Genomic DNA, 21,859 nt, shown 5'->3' with positions numbered 1-21,859 from the left:
GAAAACAACTGAATAAATTTAAAAATAATTTTCTTCAAATGATGAAGAACATAATCTTCTGTTTGAAATTATCTTTTGGATGACAGTTATAAAATATTTGCTACTGGTAGCATAAAATTATTTTTTAATATTCAATTTTGTTATTCTTTAAACTTCTGTTTTGCTCCAAATATTTTAGTATTAATAAGTAATTGAAATTACAACCTTCTCTTAAAGTCAGAATTCAAAGAAATATCCATGAAATCATAATGATTTTTTGTTCATTATTTTTTTTATTTGACTGGACTGTTGCATAGTGGAGAAAATTCTAATAATTCAAGCCACCACTTTTCAAATAAGCATGCACATATTTCATCACTTTATATTTTGATATTTCTATTTTAGTTAAATTTAATGTAGCAATCATACACAATTTTAGAAAAGTTTGACATCTGGCCATACATTAAAGACAAATTTCATTTCCCCAGAACTTGAATAAAAATGGAGTCATTAAAAAAAGATCAGAAAATTAAAAAAATATATGAAATAAAGAATTTTTTTTTTAACATTTATGATTATTTGATTAATTGAACCATATGTTCTCTGGCAGGCACAAAAAAAAAATGTATTTTTTTGAGTTTCAAACAGGAATCTCCTATAAAAATTCTAAGTTGCAATTAAGTATTATTAATTAGTATTACTCTTTTTACCCCAATGTTATATAAAAGAATTTATCCAATTTTGTTGCCACTTTTAAAAAATATAAATAGTAACAAGCCTAACTGAAATCCTTTTCTTCCAAAATAAAAACAATTTTATTGAGTAAATATGAAAAAACAAGTTATAACTATTAAATTATTTTAGAAATTCTTACTTTTCAGAACTTGATTGGTTAAAGCTTTTATCATCTGACTTCTTATCACTATGAAAAATTTGTGATGATTCTTTTGAAACTTCTTGTAATTCTTCTGAGATTGATGAAACTTCTTCTATTAAATCATGTATAGAATTATTTGAAGAAATCTTATCATCTAGTACCAATGGAGATTCAGGGATATCATTGTCAGACTTTTTGTTTTCAACAAGATTACCTTCAGAAGAAATTTTATCATCTGAAGACTTGTGACTTTTATTAGAAAGTATGGAATCGATTTCTCCATTTTTTGAGTTTTTAATAACACTAATTATTTCTGAAACAGATGATTCAGATGCAGATACTCCCTTTGGTTCAGACTCATCATTTTTGCTTTCAATCTGTTCCTCAAGAAAACTCGTAGATTGAGCATTTTTCATACTATGAGATTCTGACAATACAGAACTATTTGTTGATTTAAATGATGTGCTTGGACTAGATGATTTATGACTTATGTTTTCATTAGAATTTTCTTTTTGACCATTATCATCAGAATTTGATACTTGTTTACTAAGTATTGAAGAATTTACTGCTGTGTGAGAATGAGTTTCTTCACTTACAAAACTTCCATTTAGAGAATTAGTACTATTAACTTGTTCAGAAAACTGATCTTGCTCCGAAGCATCCATATCTTGAGATGAAGAGACTTGATTCTGCACAGCTTTCAACATATCTTTTGAAAATTCAGGTATTCCTTCCAAACAAAATAAAAATAAATATTTAAAAGAAATTTTTTGAAATTAGATGACAATTTTTAACAATAAAATAATTTAAGCAGAATTGTATTTAATATGAAATTTGTATTCCAACCATAAAAACAATGAATTTAAATAGAAATATCTTTGAACTTTTTCATTTCATCAAAACAAAAAATAGAGTATTATTTACATATAGTAAAAGAGAGATTTCAGATACGCTACAAAAGTAGAAAGCTAAGATGCATGTATTACATAAAATTATATAGAATGTCTAGCCTAAAGATATGTAAAAATAATAACATATAAATGATTGAATCACAAGATTAGTTATAAAATTTAGTACTATGAAGAGGGAAAATTCTCAAGTCTCTTTGCAGGTTATTGAAATTCCAAATTTCAGTTCATTGAAAATTCATCATCAGTGGCAGCTCTAAGAATGTACATAACATTATTCATCTCAAGTTATTTCATTAAATAGTGTTCCTAGTACTATAAAATCTGCTGCCTGAAATAATCCAAATTATAAATTTTTTTCACATACGATTTTAGTACTGAAATACAAAACTTCCCTATGGTAATATATCAGGGACATCAATAATGATATTGGAGTTTTAGACAGGAAACTAGTAACAACATAAGTTGCATACTTCAATTTTTCGCATAAAATATTAATGTGATAGCTATACTGATTACATGGTAGAAACAGAAAAGCTACTATGTAAATGTATGAAAAGCAATCCAACAATGTACATAATCAAGATTGGTGAGGAAACAGAAAATATACTAGTTTCTCTCTGTCTCTCTTTTTATTTATTAAGACAGAAATTTTCAGCAGTAAAAAAAAAAAAAAAAAAAAAAAAAAAAAAATTGAAGGAGATTTACACTTTTACTCCAAAACCTTGTATTATGAGAATGTTTTAGATTTAATTTGTATGTCTTTATATTATTTTTAAAAATTTAATCTTTATTATAGCTTTTAACTTTGTTTTAAAGATAGAATGCACACAGACACACACACACAAAAAAATTGTATATAATATCCCCACAACAGGTATCAACATAAATCCAGTAATTCAAACAATAAAGCATATTTTCAAAAATATATTACAAATAATTTGAAAAATGTATTGAGATTAGAGGGGAAAAAATTGTACAAAAATAAACTTACTATAGCTGAAAAGTTAATTTTCAAATTTTAAAGTAGCATAAAAATGACTTTTATGCAGTAATATGTTCTAAAATTACTAAGGAAGAGTATTAATTTTCCAATTAAAAAATATAATTAAAATTCAGAAAAATCTTTTCTTAACTATCCAAGTACCAAATGCCGAAGAACAAATACTACAAATCAAAATCTAGTTATCCATGCCAAATTTGATAGCTCAAGGGTTCATTATTTTACCTTGTACAAGGTTTTGAGCAAATTTTCCATCATGAACATTGAAATTCACAGATGTTATACAAATCTATAAATATCATATTAAAAATGGTAGGGGGCAATCTTTTAATGAGAGCATACGAATTTTCATAACTAAACCCATATTGTACATTCAATATAAGCTATTATTACTTTGGGATATATTTAATCTGGAAAATCTGTTATATATTTTGTAAAAAAATGAAAAAGGCAAAGTATTTTAAATCTTTCTGTAAAACTTAAAGACTTATTCCAAATATTTTCCTTTATATGGCTGATAAATAAATAATTAAAAAAAAAGACATTTTGATGAATTTTGCACTTACCTAATGGTTTTCGGTTAAAAGTGTTAATAAAATTGAAGGGATCAGGATTAAAATTGGTTCCCTCTATAAATGGTTGAATTAGTTTTTTTGATGATGAAATTATATCATGTTGATTAGAGCTTGACTAAAAAAGAAGAAAAAGTAGAAGATATATATATATATATATATATATATATATATTAAAGTTCAAAATTAAATCTTGATAACTGAACTAAATCTTGAAAACTGATTTTAAAATTTATTATTTATATAGTAAGGATTACAGTAAAAATTTTAACAAAAAAAAATACCATCTTACATATTTTTATCAAAATTTATTCACTGAAACTTGCTTAATTCCTTGCTAGTTTACAAATTTTATTATAAAATATCACATTCAATTCACTATCTAATTTAAATTTCATTTTCTATAAATAAAAAAATGCTTAGATGTATTATTTTAAATACTTCTAAATAAGATGAAATCACATTACATTTTAGAAAAACTTCAAAAATCTTTATAAAAAAATTGCAGTAATGTTTACATATTTTAATTAACATACAAAATCCTAATTTTTTTTCCAACTTTAAACTAATACACTAACCCATAACTGGAAATGAGAGTAAAAATGATTCTGCATTGTCTATTAGCTCTGATTATTATGTGGTATTTTGTCCTTGAATACAATCATCTCCTCAGTACCTTCAAGTTGCTCTTTCAGCAGTATGTTGGCAAAAATCTAAGTATGAACACATTATTCTTTGTCAAAATTTTTGCTGTTATTTATGGAGTCATTGACTTAATGTCTCTGAAACTGCTTTTAATTTGAATAATGAAAAAATAATAAAGAAAAATTCTTAAAATAATATTTTAAAATATTGTATTCTTCATTTTTGCTTGTAAAATTCTAAGTTATTAACATTAGTGTAATTCAGTAATATCTTAATGAAGTAAATACTCATTAAAAGAATGCTTAGCTTTTTCTTTATAACATCTTTCCAATATTTAATATTATAACATTTAATATTTTTTGTAATTACCTGATTTTCAAAATGTATTGTGTTTCCAAAATAAATTTCAATGCTGTTTACAAAAGGCAAAAAAGAAAAATAACAATGAAGTCATTTTGATTTCATGTCTCTGGTCATATGAGGAAATTTATGTCTGCAGTTATGGGTTAAGGAAAATATTTATTCTTGGCTCACAAAAGTTATCAGTATTTTGGGAATTTGTGAAACTTAATCATAACACCTTGGGAAAATAAATATGTATAAACAAAAACAAATATATATCTCCAATTTTAAATATATTCCTGAATAATGATAAATTCACATTTTTTTAAAAACATTTTCATATATTGTAAGGAATATTTAAAAATCAACTAAATATGTTTGGATATAACATCAATATATATTTTCAGAAAGCCGATAGATTCATATTCTTTGTACTAGTTAAAATAATATCACAAGCAATTTAACTTACAACAGAGTTTTCACTAATCATTGTATTGTCTTCAGATTTTAGGGTTCCTTCAATTAAACTTGGTTGCTGAAAAAAAAATTAGATTAAGTTAAATATGTATTTTTATATAATGTAGAGAAGGTATTTTGATGTCTTCTGGATTTATATCATGAGAAATATATCTTTCAACACAATTAAGAAATCTAAAATTTATTACCAATGATCTTAGATTATATTCATGTGATATTTCCTCTTCTGACTTTAAGGAACCTTCAATTAATTCTGCTTCATACTATAAAAGAATTTAAATAATAATATATATTACTTAAAAATCATAAAAATTATACTATAGAGTTAACTATAATAGATTAAATTATTAAAAATCAATAAGCATTTATAAAATTTAAATAAAATTCTAAAATTGCACATGTTTAACTCAATTTAATTTTGTTTATCAATAATCAATACTATATTTTCCTTATTTAACTTTTTATTTAACACAAACTTAAATAGTGAACAGGAAAAGCTAAAGTAGCTTTGGTTTATAACAAATAATCATCAAAACAAATTGTAGGTTTAACACAATGCTAAGAAATAATTAGAATTTAGTTTACAAATATTAAATTCTACTTACTGTTACTACCAGTAAAAAATTTCCATGCATAAAATATTTTCAATTTTTTTTTCTTCAGATCTAAGAAACATACTGTTAAAAAAAATTTACTTACGCTCACACCAGTTGCTTGTTTCCCAGATTTTTTTACATCTTCTATCAATTTTTCTTCTAAGCTTCCATTTTCTTTTCTGGTACTTGATGTTTCAGCTGCACTTTGACCCAAAAGTTTTTCATATAGTTGACTAGTATCACCAATATCTAAAATCAATTTTGTATTTGGAATACATAAAAATAAATAAATAAATGAATTCAGTACTTGAATGAAATCTTAGTAATTGAAAAAATTTACTTGTCACTTGCTTTCTGAAACTATTTCCTGTTGCACCTTGCAAGGATTTCTCAACTTCAATCACAAAATCTATTTTGACTTCTTTTAGGATTTGGGAATTGTTTTCAGCTTGTTTATTACTATTTGTAATAAGACTTTTTCTACTTGATCTGGGATTAGGTGGTGGTGGGCTCTCTTCAACCCATTTTCTAGTCCGAATTAAATGCTCAAATGGTGCAGTCATTTCATCAATTGATTTCACAAGATTTTTCAAAGTCTCAACTTGTTTTGATTGGCCTAATCACAGAAAATTGATTTATTTTAAATACATAGTTTTACTTGGTATCTTACTGATGATTTTAGTACTAATTCAAATAATTAAAAGACTGTAATATAAAATATGTACAAATCATACAAATTTATATAAACTTTATTTTATTATTTTTATTTTTTTAACAAAAGAATTCAAGCTTGGTTCATGAAGAATTAATAAAAAGTTCAATATTTAATTGCTTGCTTATTAAATAATTACAAAATATTTATTATTCAATTTTTTTTAAAAAAATCATATTTTTAGCATACACATATATCTTTTTTGTATTAAATTGTCAGAGTTTAAAATAAATTAGAATTTTTTTTCCTTGTTTTGATAATCCAAGATCACTCCCATGATTTAAATTTCCTCATGAACCTTTTTAAATACTGAAACTGGAATGAATACCACTTTCTATCTATGTGGAAATCCTTTTTCATTTTGCACTATTGTTTCTAGAAAATGCAGAATGATTCATAAAGAAATATACACTTTCCAGTTGCTGTAAAACAGTAACAATCAAAGACACAAAATGCTTTAGCGAATCATAAGGTAGATGTAATGTTAAAATTTGTGTCATGCCCTGAGCATAATGTGCATATTCACATAAAATTTATAAAATGATTTGTTTACAAATGCAATAAAAAATTTAAAATAATTACAATGAAATTATTAAATATTGTCCTTTGAAATCACATGATGAAAATCAATAAATAAAAATAGAGTTTTAAAAAATATTAAAAATTTATTAAATATATATGAAGTATGTTATTGATATTCATTCATTTATAAAAAATATCTCACCTGTAGGAATAACAATTTTATCATACTTCAGTGCTTCAGAAAACACGTTTTGCACATCATCCAATTCACTTAATTGGCTTGGAGTACTTATAGTTGATAAATAACTTGTCAGATTTTCATTTTCTTTATAAAATGATGGAGAAGGCAGCTCCTTCTGAAGAGATTGATTCTTATCATCCTTAAGAAACAAACGGTTATCTTTGGCTAGATGAAGATCTTTCTTCACAGATGTTTCAGAATTTGAAACAACAATAACTTTTTGCTCTGTTATATTAGTTACAAGTTGAGAAATATCAGGTGAATTTAACTTAGATTTTTCACTTTCAGAATGATTTCGACTAGTTTGTGTACCCAATGATTCCTTGGGTATGAAATCATTTGCTGTCTCTACTAAAGGATATGTAGGTGGTTTTTCTAATTGTTTTGAATACTTAGAGCAAACAATTTCATTTGCTTCTGCTTTTTTCAAATCAGGAAATATGTATGTATTTAAAGATGACTGTTTAACACCTTGGCTAGTAAATTCCCTTTGTTTTTTAACAACCTGGAAAATTATAAAGAGAAATAAAAATATGAAAATTTATTTTAAGCCAAAAATTTTAGGCAAGAAAAAAATACTGATTAAATATTATTGCAAAACTGAATTAATAAAACTTTCTTTATCTACAAAGAAAGCATGATAATTACTTAACACAAGATTTAAATTGATATACATCTTAAAAGAATCCAGTGAACATTAACATATATTTAAATTTTTAGTCTTTAAAGAATCTCATTCTCATCTAAAAGCACAGACAGGACTTCAAAAAATCATAAAAACTTCAGATTGCTAATTTGCACGCTTCAGTATGTCTCCAGTGACCAAAACAGCATGATTTTTTTATATTGGAATTAAAATTATTATTAACTGAACTATAAAAAATAAAATTTTATATTATTTTTGAACCATAAATGTTGAGAAATTTCAGAATCATATAAAAGAAATTATGTATTTTATGTCAAACATTTACTCAATTTCCCCAAAACCTAATATAAAAAAAGTCTACAATATATATATATATATATATGAACCATTTTGGTAAATGATTAGATATGATGGTAGATGATTTTGGTATCATTAGATTATCAGTTAGCAAAAAATTAATTAATTAATTAAAAAAACTAATGTTTGATGCTATGAGTGAATTTTTATTTAGGATCAAAATTTCTATATTAAGTCTAACTTTGTAAAAAGAATTTAGCAGTATTACACAAATTAAGATCTACAAATAATACTTGGTAATTTTTAATGATTTTAGCTTTCTTATACATTTTGTAAATTCTAATAAATTAATATTTTCTCAAAAGTTGTACTTCACAGTTTAAACTTTAATACATTTTTCTTTCAAGAATTTTACATTTACACAACAAACATTGGGATGAACACTTAGGTTATTAAGATCCTTCAACATTTGTTTCAATTTTATGAAATACTTTAATATGTTTAAAGAACTGTGCATTTAAAAAGAATTTTACATTTTACCTTTATGGGTGATGAACTTTTAAAAGCAGACACTATTTTCTGCTTTTGAAATTCATACAATTTTTGAAGACTTTCCTTTCTTCTTTGAGCTTCTTGTAAAGATTTTTTATGCTCTTCTAAATGCCTTTTTCTTCTTTCAGCTTTCTTCTTTTTAATGTAATCTCTAACAGTCTGAGGATCATAATGCCTTATTTTTGGGGAGGGAGCCATCTTTTCTTCTATAAAAATAAACACCATTAATAGAATTAAATTTTTACTATTTATTCAAAAATAAATATTTGTGATCCGATCTGATGAATTAATTTATTTTAAATACACATTGATATATATTCTTTGATTTAAGGAGAAATAGAAGTGGAGTTCTTAAATAATATATTTTGTATTTGTGATATTTTACAGAAATAGCTCAATTTTCCTCTATTATGAAGATTTCTTTGTAAAAGTCATAACTAATGCAGCACAGCATGTCAAACAGGAAGACAGAACACAAGGTGAGAAAAAAAATGTTTAGAAGTATTTTGTATTTATTTTTAGTTTGAGAAAGAAATCTACTGATATGACATTTTGGTTTATCACATGTAAAAAGTCATCAACGTAGAAAAATAAAAGCTCATGGAACTGAGAAATTTAAGTTGAAAGGAAGCCAGACTAGAGTGATTACAAAATATTTTTGTTAGAACATAGATAAATTGAAATTCTTCCTCTCTCTCATACACATGCATGCATGCAAATGCATATAGAGACAATGGTACAATTAAGCTTCAATGCATAAATATTGAAATATATTTAATATTTCCATGTTATTTTCAAAATTCTTTGCTGATTCAAATAGATTTTCTAGTTTCACAATGCCTTAAAATCCTAAAGTTTATATTTAGATATATATTTTTTTTTTTAACTTCCTACCTGCCATACCAAGTCAATCAGTTTGACTATAGGAGAAGAAAAAAAGATGCCACAATGAACCAGAAATATCCAAGAAAATTGGCTGTACATCTTTGATTATCATCTTTGTGTGAATGTGATGTAACATGAATCAACTCTATTGGAAGTATGCTTAAGGCATATTCAATAGAACAAGGCTCTAAAACAGTTTAGTTAATTATCTATTCTAATATGAAATTTAAAAAAAAAAAAAAAAAAAAAAAAAAAAAACTTTGATAAAAAGAAACCTATGAAGTTTAAATGAACCCAAGAGGTTTAATTGAAACTAAACATTTTCTCCACAAACAAATATATCATGAAAAGCATCAAGCAATAAAAAGAAAAAAATGATACAATTTTTACAGTACATACAGTATATATAAAAATGGTTTGGAAACTCTTTTAAATAATAAAAATTTTTAACAGTGGTAATTCTTGAAATAAAAAAAAAATATTGCAAATAGTTAAGATTTTTTTTTAATTTGCTTAAGAGAAAAATCAATCAAATTAACATAAGTTAATTTGCTTAATTAAAACATAATTAAGTACCATCAATATCAAAATTCAGGCATAAAAATTAAGGTAAAACAACTATTTGATACTCCTAGCAAAAATTTAAAACAACCTCGTTATTTTTGGAAGTAAAATTAATAATCATGTTTTTTTTTCCTCCCTTCCCACTCCTTTTTTAGAATCATAATGTCATGGACGATTTAAACAGGAAAATAATTATTAATTTTACAGATAACAGAGAGATAAACTATAAAAACTCAAAAAACATCAAACTTTATTATTATGAATCAGATTATGAAAATACATACCAGCAATATTTTTAGCTTTCCTTTTAACACTTTTGGAAACCAAAGGTTGTTTTGGAATTTGATTTTCCTTTGATTTGTCAGAAAGAAATTCACTTTCACTATCTGAGCTCATGTCTATGAGAGTAGAAGTAGTGATTTTTTTCTCTTCTTGTTTCACATCAGCTAAAATATATTTGTTTCTCATAAGAGCAAGTAGATCAAAATATTACATATATATATAAATTTTTGAAAATTAAGCACAATTTTAAAATTTCTTTAGTTATGATATTTTTTTTTTTACAAACAGTCAAGACTATGATAGTAAAATTCATTATATAATTTTTAGCAAATATATTCAGAATATATCAGTGCAAATGAATTATGGTCAAATTTTATTATGAAGAAACAGAATTATCTTGCAATTCATAATAATCAGTAGTGATAATTTGCTTTGAAATTTATTAGAAAACAGCTTTTCACTACAAAACAGCATACAATATCAAAAAATTACTCAGTGCATTAGTTGTTACATATATATATATATATATATATATATATATATATATATATATATATATATATATATATATATATATATATATATATATATATATATATTTAGAACCTCAAATGAATTAAAGCATGAACATCAAGTATCATGTTAACACAAAGAAGACACATAATATATTTTTCAATATGTCATATATTACATATATTACACTAATGCTTCAGTCTGTAAAGTTTAATACTTTTCTGATATAAACAGACTGGAAATATTATTAAATGAAAATAAATGTATTTTCCTTCAAGGAAATTGAGATACAAAAGCATTACATATCTATATCCATAATAGTTTTTTCTGAATATCAGAAATATGATTATTCATCAAAAACAAAATAATTAACAAAAGTTTACACTAAATTGTACATAGCCTGCATTGACCCCTAGATGAACAGATATTTTCAATATGGCTATTAGACCAAAATTGAATGAATTCTCCACAAAATTCATATTAATCAACCACATAATTTTACTGTATGAATAACTTCACATAGTCGCAGAAAATGAATAATTGTCATGCTTCTTTAAAGTAAAGCGAATGAATGAATGCCCATGAATTTTTCTTATAAATAAAAGCATTGAACCAAAAAGTGTGCATTTCCATATTAAAATATATATATATTATTCTAATGAAGAATTCGGTACACAGGGTGGCTTTAAAATCCCACTAGCCCCAGCAGATGCAAAGAAAATTAATACTCTTTCTTTATGGTAGGTTTTTTTACAATATGCCATGCAATCCAGAGCTACAGCAGCTAATAAATCAGAGTTTAGACTTCATCACTTATGACAGTGTATAATGTGATTCAAAAAGAGTATCTTGGCACAAAAAATTATATTATACTTCTGATGAATTGAAAACTGCTGCAAGCATTTTCTCATGTTATGCCAGGAATGCTCCTTGAAATGTCACATAAATACTAGTGGTGTACTATAATTTGCAAAGAGAATGATAGTACATAAATAGATATTTAGAATCGCAAATGAGTCGCATTATATCTGAAACTTAAGAATGTGTGCCAAAGGGTTAAATAAAACTTCCTACATAGAAATGCCATTCATTTTCTTTGTGTTTGTAGAGTGAATGGGATTTTAAAACTGCTCTGTATGCTGGTTAATGTCATCAAAGACATTTGAATACTGGGCATAAGTTTTAGAATAGATAGCTACTTCCGTATGACGATATCTTTAACAAAGCATTAAAAATCAATGGATTTTTGTAAAAATACAAACATTATTTCTACTTCATATTTTAGCACAATACTCTTCCATACATTTTTTAAAAATTTTTATTCTAGAATAAACAATAATAAAGGCATAAAGTTTTAAATTACTGCAAATCTAGCAGATGCAATGAAATAGCCAAAATGAATTCTAAAAATGAAATTCTCTAAAAGCTTCCAGAATCGTTAGAAAAAATGAGAATATAGATTGATTATTTAATAAATTAAGACCATTTTGAAAGATACAGACATAAGAAACTTTTAGTTCTCTTTGGAAATTTCATAAATAAAAATTACATTTAAAAATACTAATGTACAAACTTATTAATAAAGCATTGTCTGTGGAAGTATTCAAAAATTTCCTTTTTCAAATATTTTTATATATTTAGTATATTCAAATATTTATATATATATTTAGATATTTAGCTGAATTACAGCTCAATAAACTTTTTATTATTCAGAATAATTTTAATAAAATTGCTGTCAACTGACATTTTAATACTGAAACAATCGAAATACATGAAATTTCTGCCATTTATGGAATTATAACATGGCAGTACATACATTCTTTTTAATTCATATTATTAGCACAGGGCAATTATAAAATATCTATAAAATTTCAGCAATAGCATAAAACTATAATCCATAAAAGATCAGAAAATTGATATTAATCCTGTTTTAAACACAGAATAAAATTCTATAATTTTTATTAGCAGACTGTAACAATATTTTTAAATTGCATAGAAAAATAAATGTTGTTTTACAAATTTAATAAACTACTAAATAAAAGTAGATTTTTGAAAAAAAAAATTAAACAAAAGTATATTTTTTAAATATTCATATTCAATATGCAATAAAATCTGTTGAGATTATAATTGTTATCTTTTTTGTCTTTCATTTATTAACATATGAGATTATTAAGAAACAAGACACTAATTATACAATGTCTAAAATATAAATTGCCTTATAATGAAAAAAAATTATTAAAACTAGAAATTATAAAACACAAGTGTGGTTGGAAAATTTAGTAATTATAAACACTAATTTGAATGAAGTATGTTTTATTCAAAGAAAATAATAATAACAGCTTACTTATTTGTAAATATAAGATTTATGCTGGATTGCAATTAAGTAATGTAATAATAAACACTCAAGTATAATAGGTATAATGCTTTTCGAATAACATAAATTATTACAATTATTTCCTTTGAACTATAGTAATTAGCAATTTAAAATCCAAACCAATATACAACATGCAGTATATTCTTAAGAAAATGCTTTATTCTACTAAAATATCTTGAACAGAAACATTTATCAATAAATATATAATTAGTGGATTTATAAAAAAATAATAAATTGATTAGAATATATCTAATTTTTAAAAAGATTTAAGAATAAAAATAAGATTTTTTTTTTAATTATTTAGAAAAGATAGGCATTTTTAGATATACGAGCCAGAATGTATGTAAACACTCTACTTATGCATTATAGCTATTTTATATAAATACCTTTAATCACAAACCAACTCTACACAAACGTTTTAAACAGGGAACACAATATTTTAGTAGTTGGAAAAAAAGTGTTTAAAAAACTCCTTTTAAGAAAAGTTATATTAAAATGACATACAAGCTTTTGGGACGGCATCACTTTTTGATTGGCTTGCTTCTTCTGGCCTGACAGAACTACTACTGTCAACTGTACTAGATTTTTGAGAGCTTGACACTGAATTATCAGAAACTTTTTGCTCATGAAGTTGTTTGGCTTTAGAATTATCTTCGCTGCTTTTAAGAATAGTTTGCTTTTCAGAATTATCTTTGTTGCTTTTAAGGGTAGTTAGCCTTTCAGAATTATCTTCACTCCTTTCAAAAACAGTTTGCTTATTTTTCTTTAGAAGAGGAGCTGAAATACCTAGAACAAAGCAATCATAATTAGAATGAGATATAATAAAAAAAGGGGGAGGGCTTACAAGACAAATCAAGAAGTAATTCACTGAAGATAGACCATATTAACCTCCCTGTGCAAAGATTAAATAACACAAACATTTCATGTTTTGTTAAATATAGTAGACTCCTACATAATGCAGTTAAATCATATGTTGTATGAATATGTATTACAAGAAATATTCCAAAATGGAATATTCCATTTATTTACAAAGGAATCTATTGTAAATGAATTTGCCCTAATGAGTAATTTTCTAAGATGCATATTCATAGACCACATGACTTCCTAGTTTCAATTTATGGAAGTGAAGTGTTCCTAGTTCACTTTATGAAGTAATTTAATATGTTATATTCTAAAGGAAACAAAATTATGACATTCAATGTTTCAGTACAAACCCTTAAATTCAAAAAATAAAATTCTCAGTTTTATAAAATTAGCTTATAAATTTGACATAATCATTATTTTTAGTTTAAGCTGTTAACTATTATAAACATAGATTTCTATATTTTAAATATATATATATATATATATATATATATAGGTGAACTTCATATTGTATGATTAAAACATATAGATTTAAGATTTTCTGTAGTTTTCAAAATACATTGCTGAAATGTAAATGTACAAATATATATTCTTTAAGTTATTGAAAAAAAAAAAAAAAAACTTATGGATTCCAATATAGTCATCATAAATAATCCAACAGGAAATTAGTGATTTTAGGAAATAAGCAAATATATTATCATTATTATAATCAGCATTACATTATAAGCAAAATCATTAGTATTGTTAAATATGAACATAAAACAAAAAAAAAAATCTAATAACTTATTTTTTAATACTGTATATCACTTGCAAAATTTCAAAATAAAATTTACTTCCAAAAAGATTACAGTTAATTTAATTCAATTTTAATTACAGTTTAATTAGAGATTCAGTTCATTAAAAAAATTTCTAATATAAGATCAGTACAGGAAATTAACATATTAAATTACAAGAAATTATGTATTTAAACTAGACAAAGATCGAAATAATACTTACTCTCTTTTTTGTCTGAAACAGTCTTCTTTATTCTTTTCATAGCAGGACTTTTATTTTCTAACATGAAAACATAAGGAATAATTTAAATAATTTAGTATACAATAATAGGTAAAACACTGCATTATAAAGCTTTGACATTGTCAAAGAAGAGTTCAGATTTTTTTAATTAAGGGTAACAAGTAAGAAAAATTAAGAAATCCCAGGAAGAGCAATGCAATAATAAAAAGAAAATTGGAATTTAAAAAAAGGCATTTATTTATTTCAATGAAAAACATTCCCCAATCATTATACAATTTTTACTAACTCCAAAAAATGAAATAATTTCATAAAAAATTTTCAAACATACTTGTAAAATTACTAGTAATTTAGATAAAGGAATGATTAGAAATTGGTTTGCATAAATATATCAAATCTTTTATATTGTCCAAAATTAATGCATTAAAATTTTCATCCTAATAAGAATATTTATTTTAGTTCTGGAAAAAAGAAAAATAAGTGGTTCAACATATTTTTAAAAAAATTATCATTAGGAAGCATTATTAAAAATATACCAATATAACTCTTTCAAACTACATAATATAATTTGAAAATATAAAATATAGCTGCATTTAGCTGCATAGGTGACTAAAAAATTTTAAAAAATCTAGATACTTTTTAGCAATAAAGCATAAGAGTTGCATGCATCATGATAAATCTAAAGAAAAAATAATTTAAATTCAGTCAGCTTAGATTTTTTTTAAAAACTTGTTTCTTACAAAAATGTCCCCAAATTTTTAATTGATTAAGTACTACAGAATAGTTATTTAGGTAAAAGAGCTATAAGAAAAGCAAACTTTAGTACATTTGTACTATCCAGTGAAATGGAATTTTTAAAATATATGCATAAGAAATAATTAGATAGACAAATATCATTATTTTAAAATCTCACTTATTGTAGAAATTTCCTTCATCATAATCGCACAGTACTATACTATGTAAGGAATTTGTGCACATCAGAAATGTTTTTTTAAATATAAATACTGAAATAAGAAGTTTCTGTTTTTAAAATGCTGCTTTAGAGAAAACAAGCAAAATAGAACACTGAAATATAAAAATTACCTTTCACATTATATGATTTAGAGGATTTGAAATTCTTTCTGCTTGATGCAGCACCTGGCACATTGAAACCTCTATATTTAGGGAAATTAGTAACCAAACATTTTTTTCTTGTGGGTGGAAGCCTGAATGGTACAGTTGCATCAATACCATCATCAATCTTTTCAGAAATTTTCATATCTTCCTCGTGCTTTTCTGCATCACTGCTTCCATAATCATTTAAAATTTGCTTCTTTCTATAATTCGAACTAGATATGCCATCTAAGTCGGATTTTGCTTGAATTTTTTCATGAAATTTCTTTTGTCGATTAATGATTTCTTGCAATGTTTTCATGTGACCTAAACAAAATGATGACATTTAAATATTTAATTCATAAGTCTGAATTCAATCAGAACACGAATAAAATAGTTTATACTCACAAATACAAAATACATATTTCATATAATTAAATAATAGTAATGCTAATTTATTGATTTTGATATCAACAAATTATTGATTCATTCAAGTAGTAAAACAAGTACCTAATTAAATAAATACACCAAAAAATTCTTAATTTTCATGCTTAATATTAGAGTTTCTACAGGAAACAAACTTGAAGTTAACCATAAATGAAACACAATTAACTTATAATTTTGAAATGACAGCTATATAGGTAGGATTAAAATTTAGAGTATTGAATAAGAAAAAAGTGTGAATTTTCTTTAATTGTCTAATATCCCTTCAATTTTCTGTTAGGTAGAAAGTAATCAAGAGTTGCTTAAAAAGAAATTTAAAGAATAGGTATGTGGAAATATAGTAGTTAAGATTATGAATTATTATTTACTGCAGGACAATGGTTATATTTAATTTCATTTAAATTGTTTAAATATAACTTCACATTCATGATTCTCTCAAACAATCAGATGTTAAAGCTGTGCTATTTTAATTGTTTTGTATATGTTTGTTCATTATGTAATGAACCTTTCCAATGAAGATTGGTTCTATGCTGTTATAACTCAATTATAAATGTAAATATATGGTTAATTTATCTTATAAATTTGTAATGTGACTTTTTCACCCATCTTATAAGCTACACAGATACAAAAAAAAAAAATTCTTATTCTTCTACAATAGTAGGATAAAGGTCAACGATGGACGAAATATTTGATGAAACCATGAAAATAAATGAAATTTCAGGGTAACAATATAATCTAATATTAGAAATTTTGAATTTTTTTTTTAAACTGCTAAAATTCAGAAATTCTACATAATTATTAAATTGGAATTATTAAAAAGACAAATCTTTTAAATTTTGGAACAATGTAAAACTCAGTATTGTGCAATAATATTTTTAGAAATAATGACATAATTTTTCTTTTCTTCCTGATTAAAAAAGAAAGGCAAAAATCCTTATTTAATGAATAATAAATCCTAAATCAACAATTATGACAGCAACCAAAAAAAAATTCTTTTTTTTTGCTGTAGTTAACTTAGGTTTGAAAAATGTTGGATTGCTATTCAAATGACTACAGTATCCATCTTGTTTGGAACATATGATTAATGAATGAATTTTTGTAGATGAAGAATGAGTGTAACTGTCAAAGAGGTTTCAAGTAGGTAGGATAAGAAATTTCTTTCCTATTGTTCTCTTCTCCATAATGCAAAGAATAGAGGAGTATTGGATGTTTGGTTTAGCAGAGCATTTGATTTCTGAAATGTTGTGAAGTAAGACAAACGGTCAGAATCAAAAATGTTTTCCATCAAATGAATAGAATAACATTTTACGCATTGATAAGAAAGTTATGCCATAAAATGCTTTAAAAGAACACATAGAAATCCCCACATTGACATCAGTTACAAATGTTAAACATCGAGCAAAGATCTATTGGAATGGTTCAACATCATTCTTACCAAGAAAGCAGCCACTAGTGGCCTGTAATCAAAGAAAAAAACCCTTTAACTTACAGAAAAGCATAATGAAAAAGAATGTTGAGCTTCTAATAGTTTGATCATTTTAAGAAATGATATCATAATTACAAAAAATATCCTTTACATCTGCCCAAAAAATGGGCAGATGTAAAGGAAAATGCAATAGAAGATTGGGAAGGAAATTTGGTCTATTTGATTGAAGGAGATTCGCCAAACTGAAAAATGCTTTCAGAAAGAAGGATTTCCAGGTTCACAAGCAGAAAATAATGAAAATGATGAAGGCCTCTTTCCATTTGATCCTCCAGAAAAAGTAATATGAAAACAAATCACTCCCAGGATAGACTTCAATGCAATGACAGACTGTCCACTTGTGCAACTAAAGTTAATGAAGCTATTGATTTATAGGAAACAATGAATAGCAGTTCTGATTCACAAAACAATAATGAAACTCTCATTAAAACTTATTTTTTCTGACGTTTTACATGGTTTGGGAACTGTGAAATAACATATCTAATGTAGCAAGATGTAAATTTTTTCAGAAATCCCCCCCCCCCTCCATAAAGTGAAAAAAGTTTTGGAGTCAAGACTTAAGGAAATTATCAAACATTACTTAGTACAAACTTTAAAATTTTAATTTAACTAGTACATGATTATTCTCTGCAATTTTAGCTGCTGAATAAAAACTGTACAATTTCTAATTATGAATATTTTTGTGTAGTTGCTTATAGGGCTGTTCCATAAGGCAAATGCAGAAATCTTTTGCACTCTGAACTACAAATTATCTCCAAAGAAAAAATATTTAAAATATGATGAATTATTTTTCATTAAATTTCTTAGATATTCGGCAAGAATTCTTACCATGAATGATCCGTTTTGGTTTCAAATTGCGCACTTCTGTTCCGCTTATTACAGGTGACCAATGGATACCTTCAACAGCATTGCCAGTATCGGATACTTCATGATGGCTGGATTCAACTTCTGTACTACCAAGATCTATTTCTCTTCTTAAAAATTCTTCTTCCCATGATGTGAAACTTATCTTTGATGAATCTTCAATTTTGGTAGGTTCATTCCTAAAAACAAAAAGTTGATGATAATATTTTTTTTTCTCAAAGTAATATGGTTGTTAAACATGATTAAAAATAAAGTATTATAAATTTTATACATAAAAGTGAGATAAAACCTATGATTTATTGATAAACACTAAAAAAATTATAAAAACTTCCCTGAGTTAAAAATTGACCTTAAATGATAAAAATAAATCAATCATAAGAGCAGGCGATAAAATTCTTAATGCTTTTATGAAAAATAACTAATGCTTAAGGAAATCTGAAATTTTTTAAATATAATTTGATTACCTAAATAAACAAAATTTTGGAAATGGAATCATATTAAAAAAATTTTTTTAACTAAGAATTTGTATTTCCTATTAACTAAGTTATATTTAAAAATATGGCCATAATTAAATTTACAAATTTAAGATAAAAACGTATCTTGATACCATTAAAATGCCTAAATAATCAGTGTGTGTATAAAGAGGAGACACAACAAATGCATTTCATATAATGTTGCCAAATAATGCAGTTTTTATTGCAACTAGCTTATTATAAATAAAATAATTTTGCTGCTGCATGTGAAAATATAAGTATTTATCAAATAGGCCAGACTGGCTTCAAAGTATTTTTATAATTACAACTCTGGGAAAAACAATTTTTGTGATTCCATGTTTGTTCAAACTAAAAAGTAATTGAAGCATTTATAAACAGTAAATATAAATAATTTTTCATGCAATTTTTGTTTATAAGTGCTGAAGAATTTTAAAGTTGGACTTATAACATTCAGTAAATTCAATTTGAAGCAATAGTCCACAGGTGTAGAAGTTCTGGTTCAGAAATATCTATATATAATGTAACTGAAATGTATTGAAAAACAGAGCGAGAGATAAAACAGATACTGAATGTAGTGAAACTTACTACCAGGATTCTATTAGTCTTTAGTCTTACTAGTAGTAATTTCTTAAATATATTTTTACATTTATTTTGTTTATGCTATGTATCATGTTCTGTAATAAATGCAGGGAGTTTCATTAGTGCATATTTTTTTTAAACTATTTGGAACATATACTATTGTCACAAATTTGTAATGTTGCTTCCCAAAGCAGTTAATTCCCTTGCAATTAAGAAGTTTACGATAGCTCTGATCAAATCTGAATAGATGCTGGATCAATGACCCTGGACTTGCAACAAAGTAGAAAATTACAGAATCTACAGAAATATTGGCAATAGGTCCTTTAGGATGGGAATTATGACAGCCTTTCTAAAACTTTCTTTGAATGCCATTGATTTGGATAAAGTTCGGAAATAGAGCTTGAGTCAGTCATATATTGAGGAAGCAATGAGATGTGCATTGAACAACACATTATATTTAGTCAATGAGTAATGTAGTCAAGAGTAGCAGAGTCAAGAGAGAGAGCAGTTGAATTCTCTCTGAGAGCTCTGTACTATTACAGTTGTTTACTGTAGAATTACAAGAATTGTAGAAGAATTACTATCAATTTGTTACTTGTGTGCTGCTGTTTACTGTAATGTTACTCCTGAATATGCTTCAATTTTGTTTTGTTGTCCTTGAATTTGTCTTTTTGGGTAGAAAAAACATTGCTCTTTGTTACTGAAGAGCTATTGGTTTGTTTCACTATACACTCATTTCACCAGACATGCTGAATTCTGGATTTTAAATTTTATGTTACAAAACAAAACATAATCAGATGTCGATACTTCATCTTCAGAGTTTTACACAATGTTAGTAACATCCTAAAGGTTTGATTGTAATAAACTTCAATATCCTGAGAGCAGTGTTTATAGTTCATCTTTAATGTGACTGAGTTTTAAACCTGTGAGTCTCTGGTTTCGTTCCATTACCAGGTCTAATTTTTGTGTATAAAAAAATAATGAAAACAATATCAATGTAGCATTATCTTTTCATGGATCTAGAAATGTTTTTGTATAATCCTCTTTCATAATATATATTTTTAAAAATACATATAGTATATGTATTACTTATTTAAAAAGATTTTAACTTCCAAAAACAGTTCATGTGTATGATATAATTTGTTTTAATTCAAATACTATTTCTGATTTCTATTAACAAAATATTACTTAATTTTCCCATGAAAGACTTTTTTGCTCTTTCATTTTTCCTCCTTTAATATATTAACTTTATAAACTAATCATATAAAAACAAAATGAAATATCTTACCTAAAAATAATGTTGGAAAGTTCAGCATTGGCATTTTTGTATGTATCTGCTATCAATGACGATGTTCTCTCTGAAGATGTAACTTTATGTTTAAGATTAAATAAAAAATCTGTAGTTTCAGCAGAAGGGAGGTGTGAGGAGGTGCTCCCTATCACTGATTTGACCAGTGTCTGCTTAATATCTGGATCTGGTGAGTGTATATAGAGTGACTTTGATGATGTGGAGTGAAGAGAATCCAACATATCATTTGAAGTATTGACAGATTTATCAGTTTCTAAAAAAAAAGAAATTAAAAAATGTGGGAGAGTTGCACCAGTATACATTAAAACACATTCAAACTTAATTTATTCTAAATTTGAATGAATCACTTTAAAAAAAACCATTTTTCAAAATTTATTAGATATATAACTAAACAATAGGGTGGAACAAAAAAAATCAACTTTTGATTTTTAATTTGCAATAGCGCTGAAAAGTTGACTTTTGGTGTAGATAAGATAAATTAAAAATATGAAAAATAAAGGAGTATGTTTTGAGGTGTCGCAAAGACGTTAAAGCTTCATAAAATTGAAATTTGTGCTACATTTTAAAATTTTTTAAAGAAAAATCAACTTTTGATTTTTATTTGTAATAGTGCCAAAAATTTGTCTTTTGGTGCAGATAAGACAAATTAAAAATCTGAAAGATTTTGGAGTACATCTTGAAGTGCAGCAAGGATGTTAAAGTTTCATAAAATTACACTTTTTGGAACTTTTT

General features: G+C 25.2%; 1 protein-coding gene across 1 annotated transcript in view; it reads right to left on the bottom strand.

The window, feature by feature from the left end:
* The window catches only part of LOC129963116 (centrosome-associated protein 350-like), a 69,319-nt gene that overhangs the window by 34,983 nt on the left and 12,477 nt on the right, over window positions 1-21,859 (bottom strand). The window contains exons 5-18 of the mRNA XM_056077195.1: window positions 21,107-21,380; window positions 18,710-18,924; window positions 15,946-16,281; window positions 14,848-14,904; window positions 13,492-13,773; window positions 10,103-10,264; window positions 8,358-8,575; window positions 6,836-7,379; window positions 5,740-6,015; window positions 5,503-5,648; window positions 4,992-5,066; window positions 4,796-4,861; window positions 3,334-3,457; window positions 854-1,586 (exon numbers count right to left, since the gene is read on the bottom strand). Coding sequence (XP_055933170.1) covers window positions 854-1,586; window positions 3,334-3,457; window positions 4,796-4,861; window positions 4,992-5,066; window positions 5,503-5,648; window positions 5,740-6,015; window positions 6,836-7,379; window positions 8,358-8,575; window positions 10,103-10,264; window positions 13,492-13,773; window positions 14,848-14,904; window positions 15,946-16,281; window positions 18,710-18,924; window positions 21,107-21,380 — 3,508 coding nt within the window. The remainder of the gene's footprint in view (window positions 1-853; window positions 1,587-3,333; window positions 3,458-4,795; window positions 4,862-4,991; window positions 5,067-5,502; window positions 5,649-5,739; window positions 6,016-6,835; window positions 7,380-8,357; window positions 8,576-10,102; window positions 10,265-13,491; window positions 13,774-14,847; window positions 14,905-15,945; window positions 16,282-18,709; window positions 18,925-21,106; window positions 21,381-21,859) is intronic.

This window comes from Argiope bruennichi, chromosome 3 (assembly GCF_947563725.1).
Source record: "Argiope bruennichi chromosome 3, qqArgBrue1.1, whole genome shotgun sequence".
Lineage (NCBI taxonomy): Eukaryota > Metazoa > Arthropoda > Arachnida > Araneae > Araneidae > Argiope > Argiope bruennichi.
This window is presented reverse-complemented; position numbering and strand designations above follow the sequence as displayed.